Consider the following 12,844-nt stretch of genomic DNA (forward strand, 5'->3'; position numbering starts at 1 on the left):
TCTTTCTCTGTAAAAAAAAAATAATTTTTTTAAAATTACCTCTTTTTCCTGTTTGCTCTTAGAGCATTGTTTTAAATCTGTATTCTGTTTGTGTTTGATTGCTACTATCTATTTCTATGTTTGTTCTCATCAGTAGACTGTGCAGAAGAGAAACATTTTGTGTTGTTTGGATTTAAATCTGTTGGATGGTGACGTTTACTGCGATGTGCACATTGACTCACGAATGGGTATGTAAACAGTAGATGATAAGCAGTATATCCTAAAACGGGAGAAGAAGAGGAAACCATTTAAGTGGTCCACACAGTATAAAGAGGAGTAATGTTTCATAAAATTTGTTTGCCTTATCTAGGTGGGTGTTCTGAGTCACAGTGTAAAATGTTCTTAGTGAGGATTCTTTTTTAAAAAATATCAAACACTGGAAGCTCAGTTATGGGTCGACACTAGGAAGAAAACCAAACCCAGAGGTTCTGAAGCTTTCAGACCACAGCAGACCTACACCCCACACAGAGAGCAGTAGGTGAATTTACACATGTTCATAGCTTCAGTGAGCAAATAAAATAACTACCACGTCATCTAGGTTATGCAGAGATCACAAGCTATAGGCATACCCCAGAGATGTTTTGGGTTTGGTTCCAGACCACTGGGTGCATCTCTTGACAAGTCCCTCCTAGCCACAGTGATGGTGCGGAGAGCCACAAATGCGGCCTTTTATTTGATCTCCTCTGCCTGCAATAATGTCCATAAATGCCACAAAGGGGGTATCACAATAAGGCAAATCATAATCTTTTTGCTTGTGGAGGGTCTGGTCTTCAATTCATAAAAAATGCAACATTTGTGAAATGCAATAAGACAAGGAATTGGCTAACCCTGGGTGGGGTCCTCAAGGCCCCAGAAGCCAAAACATCAGAACACAGAGCAAAAGGCTTGGTTAATACACATAGCCATACGGAGACGGGGCAGGCCTGATGGGGGGCCATGGGCTGGATGGCCAATGAATGGGCTAAGAAAACAAAGGCAATGTCGAGTATCAGAGGTGTGAGTATCGTGAACAATAAAGGCTTTGTAGTGAATGTACTACACCATGAAGCTTCTATGATCCTTGCCAGTAAACAGTGAGGAAAGAAATAGTAATTTATGCCAGTAAGAAACAACCTATGCCTGCTTACATTTAAGAAAGACCTTTCCCTCTTTGGCTGGTGTAATCTGTTCATTCTGTCCCTGTAAGACCCAGGCCATGATCACTCCCTCGCCTGCTCGTTCTTATCTTTACTTAGAAGGGTAATAGCCAGAGAACTTGGAATTCTAAAGTAGCTATCAACTTGATTATAGCTTCGCAAGCCCTCTAGTAAAATATCAGTGTGATCTTTCATCTCATCATTCTAACCAAAGCTAAATTAAAGTTTTGAAGCTCATAACCTAATCATAGTGTTGGGAATTCCTCGAGGGCACGGATAGTTAGTTATTTCCCTCTCATGCTACTTCCTGCCTCACATCCTTTCACTGGCTGTGCGTTGCAGTCAGGAGAAAACCCCACGTCCTGTCTGGGGCCCTGTGCCATCCGGATCTGTGCCTGCCCCTGCCTGCTGTTCTGGGTGCATTTCTTGACAAGTTCCTCCTTCTCAGTAGCCACAGTGATGGTGCAGAGAGCCACAAATGCGGCCTTTTATTTGATCTCCTCTGCCTGCAATAATGTCCATCCTTTCCTCATCTCGCTCGCTCCTCATTCTTGAGGTCTTACCTGTCTCATCTAAATCTTACCCATCTCCTCTGCAAGTCTTTCTCATAGCTGCCTCTTTTCTTCCTTCACAACTTGCTTTGGTACAATTATCATTGTAATACCCTTTTATTTATTTATTTTTTATTGATTTCAGAGAGGATGGGAGAGGGAGAGAGAGAGAGAGAGAGAGAGAGAGAGAGAGAGAGAAGCATCAATGATGAGAATCATTGATCAGCTGCCTCCTGCACACCCGCTACTGGGGACCAAGCTTGCATGTGACCTCCTAGTTCAGGGGTGGGCAAACTTTTTGACTCGAGGGCCACAATGGGTTCTTAAACTGGACCGGAGAGCTGAACAAAAGCATGGATGGAGTGTTTGTGTGAACTAATATAAATTCAAAGTAAACATCATTACATAAAAGGGTACGGTCTTTATTTTTTTTTTTTTGGTTTTATTCATTTCAAACGGGCCGGATCCGGCCCGCGGGCCATAGTTTGCCCACAGCTGTCCTAGTTCATAGGTCGACACTCAACCACTGAGCAACACTGGCTGGGCTGTAATACCCTTCTAATGTGTCCCTCTTCCATTAGGTCTCAGGTCCTAGAGGGCTAAGGGTCTCGTATATGGTAGTTACTCAATAAATATTCACTGAGTGAATGAATAAATGAGTGAAAGAATGAGTGAGTGAGCAAAAGCAAATGCCTAGCAGCTTGAGGAGCAGGGAGAAGCCTGGGTGCAGGGTAGGAGTGATCCCTGTGCTGTGGGTACAGCTTTGAGTACTCCCAGGGGCTTTTAAATCCGCGTTCACATCTCAGAGATTAGGAAAAGCAGCAGCTCGGAGAAAAGTGCGTCATGCAGATGCTTGGAGAGAATTCTCAGGGAGGGGGTGGAATTAGAGAGAACTTTAGGGCACTTAAAGGATGATCCGAAGGGTACATAGGGGGTGAGCCAGGCCCCTCCGTGGTGCTCTGTGACTGTATGAGACACACAGTCCTTATTTAGTGTGATCTGACTACAATCCTAATACACCCTTTAGACACTCTCCTCAGCAGCAACCTCTTGTCACAGTTGCTTCACTGTCACCCAAGCACCAGTTGCTGGCTTTCCTAATATGCATAATAGCTCCATTATTCTGGATATTATGAGCAAGGGAGGAGTATTCACACAGTGGGTAGATTTAGTGTCCCTCCTTTTTTCTGTTTTATTTTCAGTATGTTCTATATTCTATACTATGTGTGTGCTCATTGGGTAACAGAGTAAGAAGTGAACGCACCGTTCATACTCAGCTCTTCTTTTCACCACGAGCTCTTTGTGTAGCGCTGCCTGGGCAGCTGTAGGGTGGTGTCAAGCATGTGGGCTCCAGAGCGATGGTGCTGGGGTGTATATGTTGTGCTTTGTGACCTGGGGCATCTCACTTAACTTCTCCGAGCCTCAATTTTCTCACGTAAAAAATGGGGATAATAAGAGCACCCACCTCCTATAGTTGTTATGAAGAATTAATAAGCAAATAGATATACAAAGTTCAGAATGGCATCTGCAGCATAGTAAGTAACAAAAGTAAATGCTAGCTATCATTACAATTTGTATCTGAAGTTTAGATGTTTCCTCCAGTCCACCGGAGCCCGCCGCCCCTCCCCCCCAAAGAAAACATAGTGAACCTAATTGGACACAAAATGTTAACAAAACTGTTTGCATTATTGTGGTCATTTACAAGACAGTTTAGAAGAATTTTTATTCAAAACTAGAGGCCCGGTGCACCAATTCATGCACAGGTGGGGTCTGGCCAGCCTGCCCTGATAGATTGGGGCCAATCAGCTTGGCCGGCTGGTGGGAGGGGACATGGGAGGTTGGCTGGCCGCCCCGCCCCCTGGTCGAACTCCCAGTCAAACTCTTGGTTGAGAGGACAATTAGCATATTAGCTTTTTATTATATAGGATAATAAAAATAGCCCTGGCCGGGTGGCTCTGCTGGTTGGAGCATCGTTCTGTACACCAAAAAGTTGCAGGTTTGATCCCCGGTCAGCATTTGTACAGAAGGCAGGTGACAGATCTCTCTCTCTCTCTCTCTCTCTCTCTCTCTCTCTCTCTCTCTCCATTCCCCTTCTTCTAAAGATCATAGAAACATATCCTTGTGTGAGAATTTAGAAAGGTACAAAATAATAATAAAAGAAAACAGTTGTGTTGCTCAAAATGTCGCTGTGGGGAGAATCCAGTCTGGGCTTCGGGAGACAGAGGTTTGGGCCTGTGTAGACCACCCTCTGGTGAGAACCTCGTCGGTCAGCTGGTGGCTGAAGGACCACCATATTCTCACTTAACACAACAAAATACTGTACACACAACTCCTCTTCCCTGCGTGGGCAAAATGATTTTTTAAAGGAAACTTTCTGTATTAGTGAACAGCCAGAGAATGGGCTGGAGGGAGAAGGTGTGGCATGGATCCAGGTCTGGTTGTCAGATGTGCCTCCTGGTGCAGACCACGGATCTCCATCATGCTGTGCAGCGAGTTCACAGAGCGTTCGTTTAACCCTTAGGGCAGCTCTCGATGGGCGCATTGATCCCGGTTTTAATGATGGGGACACTGAAGGGCAATGACATAGTAAACAACACACATCAGCGGGTGGAGTCATTCATTTATTCAACATGCAAAGTAGACCTGGGAGCAAGGAGTCGGATCATCCCTCACAAGGGTGCAGAGTGCTCTATGAGAAAACCATCACAATACCATATCGTGATTCCTGGGAAGAAAGGGGGGGTCCAGTGGACTGGAGGAACCTTCGAAGATGGCATTTTATACAGATTTGGCAGGAAGAGTCCCCAGAAGTAAGGCAATTGAGCTCAGACTCTTTTTTTTTTTTTTTTTAATTTTAGAGAGGAAGGGAGGGAGAGAGCAAGAGAGAGAAAGATTGATGTGAGATAGAAACATCTATCAGTTGCCCCCTGCATGCGCCCCAACAGGGATTGAACCTGAAACCTGGGTATGTGCCCTGACTGGGAATTGAACCTGCCACCTTTTGGAATACAGGATAACGCTCCAACCAACTGTGTCACACCAGTCAGGGTGAGCTAAGTCTTTGTCACCACTGCCAGGTGACAAAAGCTGGGGAATCCAGGCCTCCTGGCTTGTAAAATCTACCTCGTAATATAATACCTTGTAATATCTGCGTGACCCATGATAAACTATAATACTATATATTTAATCTTCGTGCTTTAAAAGTTTAACTTTTAAAAATTATTTCTTTTTCACAATTTGAGTTCATGATTAAAATCTTTGAAAATTTTAGAAATAAGAAAAAATAACAAATATGTTTGGTTTTCATATCTCAGATCATTTTTCTGCATAAAGAACCCTATGTGCTTCCACCTCACAGGATGTCAGGAACGTTCTCCCCTGTCAGCGAGCATGGACCTTTGACATCATTTTTACTGTTTGCAGAGTGTCAGATCCTGTGCTTGCACCACAAGTCACTGGGCTGACACCCTGCTGATGGACATGGAGGCTATTGACTGAACAACTCTGAAGCTATGCCAACCTGAGCTGGAGAATGTGGCCGAGACAGAGGCACCTGGGGACAAATCGGGTAATAACCATTCAGGGACCCACCCTTGTCATTCTTGTAAGTTATTTGCCTTAGATTTAGCTGCAATTTTGAAAGCTAATCTGGGTGTTTTGCAAGAAAAACAAATAAGCAGAAGTGCCCTCGGGAGCCTGAGATGCAGACATGATTTGTGTGCAGTGAAATCTCAGAGCCTTGCACCGGGAGGGGAGGGGAGGGGAGGGGACAGGCTTGAAGAAGCCAGAATCCCAGACTCTTCATTTGTTTGAGGATGAGTTCATTATAGGGGTAGATTCTGAAATGCAATACAACCTTGAACAACAATGAAAAAAAACAGAGGACATTTTCCCTGTCACCGAATCTTGCTTTGAAAATGAAATGCATGTCCACAAAAAAATAGTGTGCTTATATCATAATAAAGCATTTAAATAGTCTCTGAGTCCAACATGAGTACTGTGAAGACTCTCAGTGGTGTGGCCTTGAAATCAACCGCTGGCTGCTTCTTCCTTCCTTCCCTCCTTCCCCACCCTCACCCAGCTGTTTTTTTCTGAGGGCCCACTTTGTGTCAGGTCTTTGCTGGCACTAGGAACACATAGTGCCATGAGGCAGACCTGACTCATGAGGACCTTTGGCACAACCCCTCAAGGCAGTGGGCACAGAAACAAATCCATGGTGCGTGCGTGAGCCCACTGCGCGTGGGTCCGAGGGCAGCATCACTTTGACCAGGGAAGACAGAGAAGTTCACAGATGCTTGAGCTGGATCTCTCCCGGAAACAAGGGGAAAAGGCTTGTGCAAGGCACTGAGGGTGAAATCACGAGCCCCGCATGTGCAGAGAAAAGTACAAGGCATCTGAAGTGTTGGGGGCCCCCTGGAAGTGGGGCTGAGGCTGGGGGGTGAGCAGGGCTTTGTGCCACATGGAGAGGGAGCCGTCTGAGGATTCTTCGTGGAGAAAGTACATGGTTGATCATGATCTTTCTTGGTTCCTCGCCCTCAAGCAGACTCTGCCCTGAAATTGCCTTCCAGTCTCCCCTTCCTTTTCATCTGGTTAACTTGCATTCATCCTTCAAGTTTCAGCTCAAATGTCACCTCCAAGAATCGGGTGCCCTCCCCAGCGCTCTGCTAGCCCGCATCTCCCCTGGTCACTCACCACTCTCACTGTAAATGCATAGCCTGTGCTGGAAATAGGCATGTTTGCTCTTGGATTCTTGCAGCTCCCTGCTGTGCATCCCACTCTCCAGCTCTTGCAAATGACATGTCCCAGGATCACTTGTCAATTGGCTTCCTGCTAGGTTTGGCCAATGGGAGGCACAGGTGGGAGAGGGAAGGCCAGGCTGTGTCTCTGCCCCTCTCTCTGCTTGGAGCAGCACCACTGGCAAAGGTTCAACTCCTCCCACCCCCAGCTCCTGCAGGACAACCTCCTCTCCACAGGCAAGTTCCTCCCTTGTGGCCCCTTCTTCCAGGCTCTGATAACACCGCCCCTCCTTGGGTACCTCCCACTTCGGGGACCTCCTGCTGCCCTTGCTAATTCTGGGTTGCTTCATTGGTCTCTGCTGGCCTTCTCAGCTCATCCATTCATGGTAAGTGGTCCTCTGCAATCCGTTCCCTCTGTGAGCTCCCCAGCGTGGATCCTGCATTTCAACTGGATGCTGATGCACACATCGCCCAACAGGGGCGCTCGGTCCACATGAAGTGAATTGGGCGAATGCTCAGGAAGAACACTCCCCAGTGTGTGTGTGGGGGTGGGGGGGGGGGTGGGGCGGGGGGGGGGGACGGGACGGGACCGGACGGGAGGCGCAGACTGCGGGGAGGGGACTGATGCAAGGAGGTCACTTGGAGGAAACTGCAATTGCCTAAGCCCTGAGGGCAGGGCTGAAGCAGATGCAGCAGAAATGACGAAGAGGAAGGGAGAGAATCCTGAGGCAGGAAAAGTCCCACCCAGCAGACCTGTGGTGGGTGGGAACCCTAGTGGGTCAACTCAGAGATTCTCAATTCACTCACTCAAAGGCGGCTCCCTGTCACTCCGCTGCACCTGTCCTTTGTCAGGAAGCTGGAAACCCCCGGGGACTGGACAACCCTGATGCTTAAGCAGTCCCTATTCCATCCAGTTTGGATTGTCTTTCATTTTAAATATGTTTTTACTGATGAGAGAGAGGGAGAACGATGAGAGGGAATCTTTGATTGGCTGCCTCATGCCAGGGATTGAGCCCACACCTAGAAGTGTACCCTGACCAGGAATTGAACCGTGACCTCCTGGTTCACAGGTCGACACTCAGCTACTGAGCAAGAACAGCTGGGCAATTTGGATTATCTATAAGTGATCAATTAATTCTTAGGCAAGGCTACTGGCTGGGACTCCATTCAGCAAAGAGTATGGAAGGGTTCAAGATTGCTCCACCACCTCGGGGTGCAATGTGGGCAGATGTCTCTCGTTTTTTCCAGTTTCACGGCAGGTAACTTCCATCTACCGAGCAGACAGTCAACTTCTCCTTGAGGTCGCTCCCCTCACCTACCCTGTAAGATCCCAGGTCAGGTGTGTGACGGAGAGCGCGCTGGAATCGCTGTGCCCGCCGCTGCCACACGGTGGCGCCATTGAACAGCCCCTCCGCTTTCCACAAAGCGGCTTTTGTCCGTGTCCCCAGCCGCCTTGCAGGTTCTCCCAGGGAGGATGACCCCATTCCCTCCGGGTAACCTCAGCCAGGGGTGACCCCTCTAGAGCTCACGAGGTTGCCGCTCAGCTGAGTTCTGCGGCCGGTTTTCTCTCACAGCCGCCGTCCAGGTGCCAGCTGGTCCCAGGAGCCCCAGGGCACACCAGGCTCCCAGGCTCCCAGCAAGCCTTTGTTTTCAGCTCAAAACACAGAGCACCCCTTATCACCCCCTCTTCCGGGATACCTGGGCTGCTTGCCATCCATCTAGACCTCTGAGATGTGTCCCCTCGGAGCCTCCCTAGGGGATTCCAGGTGCCCTAGCTCTTCCCTCCCTGCCCTTGGCCTCAGGCGAACAGCCCGGGAAGGCCAGCTGGTTTTCTGTTGGAGTCCACAGGCTGAGAAGTTGGCGCTTTTCTCACTAAAGAAAGGGATTGCCGATGTAATCTTTTAATCTTCCACAGGCACCCTTCTTGTAAGTCACGCTGTCTCAGAGTGTGCCTGACAAGCTGGAGATCTAGAACAATCGGTGGCCCTGACCTTCACCGCCCTGGGAGCGCTTTTGACAACCGCCCAGCAGCCGGAGCCCTCTGGCTTCAGGAAGTGACCTCAGATTCCCAGGGCTTGCTCATGCATGGCAATGAGTGTTTCATGCTTCCAAGAGCAAAGGGGAGACCCCGTGGAGGTGCAGAGTGGAGACCCAGTGCTTTCGTTTCAGCGATGGAAGTCACAAGGTGCTGGGTGTCGTGCCGGTGACTAAGCCGCCTGTCACCTTCCCTGAGTCAGAGTCAGGCACTGAGGGGAGCACAGGGCCCCCCGGGGAGACAATACATCCCACGATTCAGGTAGTAACAGCTGCCCCCTTTGAGCATGGACTGTATGCAAAGCATCTGGGGGAGCACGTCGCATAGGTTATCTCTGATCCTCATGACCACTCTATGGGTGATGTTTATTGTCGCCATTTTACAAATGAGGAGGTGTGGCCCAGAGAAGTGAAGTACCCAGTCCAGTGTCACACAGCCAGCCACCAGTGACGCTGGGGTTCAAACCCAGATCCTAGGACTCTGCAGCTCATTCATCTCCTTTAATCCTGTGTTATCTCTCGAGAATGGTGTCTGTCCACCTTGTTCACCTGGTGTCTTCTTTTACCTCTCTGTGCCTTTGCCCTGCTGCTCCCCTGCCTGGAGTCACCATCGCCTCCCACCCTGCTCCATCTGGAAAGTCTGACCGTCACCTGGGTGGATGGAGGAAGGCCCCCCCACACACACACACACCCAGGGCTCCGCCAGCAGCAGGGGGAGTTAGGCATCTTCTCCTCTGTGTTCCCATTGTTCTTGCCCAGGCACCCGAGCATTATTGGAGGCACAGTCATTGTTTGTTTAGGCCTGGGGCTGCCTGGGTGGGAGGGGAGTTCCCTTTCACCCAAGACAAAAGCAGATGCCAGGAAGGATCAGAGCCCCAATCACTCAAGAACGAAGATCTGAAGGGAGTCTGCAGAACCCCCAAGCCAAATGGGGTGTGGAGGGGATGGGGGAATGAAGCTGGGGCCTGGAGCCAGGAACATGGAGAGGCTAATGGGAGCTGGCACTAGCAGGCAGGCCCCAAGGCGCAGATCTAGCACGGTGCCCACAGATGGCGGGTTCTCGGTAAGCGGGTGATGAATGGCGGAGGAATGGATGAAATAGGATAAACAGCCTTTATTCCGCCATACCTGAGGCTGTATTGGTCACAGGCAGTTACCGCAGTCTGGGTTGAAGTCATAATTCCCCGGAGAACTCGTCATGCTTCTGGAACTTCCCATGTGCTTCCCACCTGCCCTCCCCACCAGTGTGACCAGAGACCTGGGCCCTTGAATTGGTCAGCACACCAACCATCCTGGCCAGGCACACTCTGCACAGCGCCTCCCTCTCCAGGCGCCTGTGTGCAGAGCTGGGCAGAGCTGAGCCCTCCATGTGAGACAGGGTGACTCAACCCCTCATTTGGGGGCCAGGCCCTACTCCAGGCCATCAGTCTAATTGTGCCCAGCACCCCTTTGTTTTCCTAACTGGGTGTTGGGAATTTCCTTGGTTAAGCCTCGGGTCTTCCCTCTTTCCGGGTTTAATGAGCTCATTTATTTTTCTTTTTCACTTAACAGGTTTTAGAGCTGGTTAATGAGTGGTGGGTTCCCTTTAAGAGCCAAGTTGGGCAGAGCTCAGGGCGCTTTTCTTGCCATTTCCAGCTCGCAAGTCCCCAGTGTCTCATCTGTGGAAGTTTCTGGAATACAATGACACACAGGCCTCTGGGCTTGTTTTATTTTTCTTTCTTCATGCGTCTTCCCTGGCACAGTTGTTTCCAGATGAGCTTGTGCTTTCTAGAGAACAGAAGCTGTGGAGCATCAAGAGAAGAGATCGTTCGTTTAAAAAAATATTTCCATTGCTTGATTGATTTTGGAGAGAGAGGAAGGGAGAGAGGGAGAGAAAGACATCTATGTATGCATTCACTGGTTGACTCTTGTATGTGCCCTGAAAAGGGATCAAACCCGCAAACTTGGCGCATTGGGATGATGCTCTGACGAACAGAGCTACCTGGCCAGGCTGAGAGAGCGTCCATTTTTAAATACAGCGTTTCCCCTCTGAGTTTTGTCTGAAGCTTTGGAAGATTTTGGGGTGGGGGTGCTGGTTGTGAATTCCAGGGAGACTTGCCAGAAGCCATTTAAACCTCCTTTGTGTGAAGCTGTTGTGAAGAGCTGCCAGGAGGGAGCACTAATGGAAGGAACTTGGACGCCTGGCTGTGGTGGTTGGCACTTGGGAAGCTTCCAGCCCCGAGAGGAGGAGAAGGAATGCAGGGGCTGCATGGCAAGAACAGGAATCCACAGACCCAGAGACTGACTCCGTTCCTAGAAGCTCCTTGAGGTATTGACTTCACGGCTGCTTTGTTGAATCATGTAGCACAGAAGGTTTATCCCAAAGAGTCTCCTTGTGCATTTAACTATCCATTTATCCATCCATCCATCCATCCATCCATCCATCCATCCAATAAACAAAGTCTGAGCACCTACTGTGAGGCACTGTGATTGCAGGAGGAATGCCTGGGTACAGCCCTAATGAGTGCTCACAGGTCATCTCCACACGTTTCCTAGAGTGAGGATTCCTGTGTGGTGGAGGCCAACAGAGAGTTGGGAGGCACTGAAGGCTAAGCCACAGAAGCCTGGGTAGTTTGCAGAGCAGTTGCTAATTCCTTGGCTCCTGCTGAACCCTTGACGCTTGGGCACAGTGCCCCCCTTTCTAAGCTACACTCCCCACTGTGAAGCCACAGCCCTCAGCCTGCGTCTGCCTGGGGTCCAGGCTGCAGGTGGCAACTGGAAGCCAGAGGTGCGTCCATCCCAGGTAAGAGCCACAGCTCTGGGGACCCCTGCCATTGAGGCCAAAAACATCGCTCACCCAACCCCGGTAAAGATCAGAGCAAGGGGCGCAGGCAGGGAGGCAGTTCGGTGCTGGGGATAGTAATTTGCTGGGGCTACTGTAACAATGTTCTTGACCAACAGAAATGCATTGTCTCACAGTTCTGGAAGCTGGAAATCCACGCTCAAGGTGTCTGGAGCTGGCTCCTCCCGAGGGCTGAGAGAAAGAATCTGCCCCAGGCCTCTCCCTCAGCTCCTGGTGGTTCTCTGGCAATATTTGGTGTTTCTGCACCACCCCAATCTCTGCCTGTATCTCCACATGGCATCCTCTGTGTGTGTCTCTATGCCTACATTTCCCCTTTTTATATGGACACTGGTCCTATTGGAGAAGTGCCCACGCTCAGGACTTACTAATGCCGTCTGCAACAACTCCACTTCCAAATAAGGTCACGCTCGGAGGTCCTGCGGGTTAGACTTCAACGTGTGGATTTCAGGAGCCAGTGCAGCCCGCCCCGTGTTTCTCACTTTATCCTTCTCCTGCTGCCAGCAGTGCCTGTGAAGAGGAGGCCCCAGTGACTCCACCCCCAGGAGGGTCAGGGGTGGTGCCCAGGGAGAGACCAAAGAGAAACTTCTGCTGGAAGGAGGGTTTGTGCTAGAGAGCAGCTGGCCTGTGGGGGACTCAGGGGCAGCTGCAGAAACGGGAGCAGCAGCTGGTGGGGAAGGGATGTGGCCCTCCTTGCCTCTGTGCTCACAGCTGGCAGGAACCTGAAGGGCAGGAAAGCCCCCAAAGGCCTGGGACAGAGTTGCCTGAGCGAGGGGGAGGGAGGAGGGCAGGATGCCCCTGGGATCTGGGTGAGGCGACCCCCAGGGCTGGAGGGAAGGGGAAACAGTGGTTAGGGTCCAGTGTCCTAGGGGACTTGAGGGTAGTCTGGTGAGCAGGGAACCGGCTTGTGAGACTGCTTGGGGTGGGGGGTGGGGGAGCGCCTGGGGTGACTTGGTTTTCACTCCTGCAGCCATCCAGGATTCGCTAAGACTCTCTTAACCACATCCTCTTTGAAAGACATGTGAACGTAATTAAAAGGGATAATTATAGTGGAGCATTGTAGAGCACTTGTAGAGTTTGACAGATAATTTTTGGTGAAAAAAAGGAAATAAGGGACATTTGCCTTACCAAATATTAAAACTTAAAATACATATTCAAAAGTATATATTTTAGCCCACGAATAAATAGCTCAATGAAATAGGTCAGATTTCAGGAATGGACACAGTAGGTTTACATACTTAAAACTTGATAAAAGTGACATTCCCGTTCGGTGGGAAACTTGTGATTGATTTAAGAAATGGTCTTAACCTAATGGGCTCTCCATCTCGGGGGGAAAGTGAGGTAGACACCACTTCATACCATAGTCAACAATAAATCCCAGGTGGTTCTGAGTATAAGATCTAATTGTAAGTAAACAAATAAATATGTACATAAAGCATTTAAAGAAAATGTAGTGGGAAATTCGTTTTCCCAACTTGTATAAACCTTGGAGCAGAAGGGATTTTTTAA

At 49.5% G+C, this 12,844-nt stretch overlaps 1 protein-coding gene across 1 annotated transcript in view; it reads left to right on the forward strand.

Annotated features, from left to right (window-relative positions):
* GCFC2 (GC-rich sequence DNA-binding factor 2) overlaps positions 1–5,463 on the forward strand; it is a 57,483-nt gene extending 52,020 nt beyond the window's left edge. The window contains exon 15 of the mRNA XM_059659315.1: positions 5,041–5,463. Within this exon, the coding sequence (XP_059515298.1) occupies positions 5,041–5,190 (150 nt within the window). The 3' untranslated portion in view covers positions 5,191–5,463. The remainder of the gene's footprint in view (positions 1–5,040) is intronic.
* Positions 5,464–12,844: the final 7,381 nt, after the last annotated feature.

Source organism: Myotis daubentonii, chromosome 12 (genome assembly GCF_963259705.1).
Source record: "Myotis daubentonii chromosome 12, mMyoDau2.1, whole genome shotgun sequence".
Taxonomy (NCBI): domain Eukaryota; kingdom Metazoa; phylum Chordata; class Mammalia; order Chiroptera; family Vespertilionidae; genus Myotis; species Myotis daubentonii.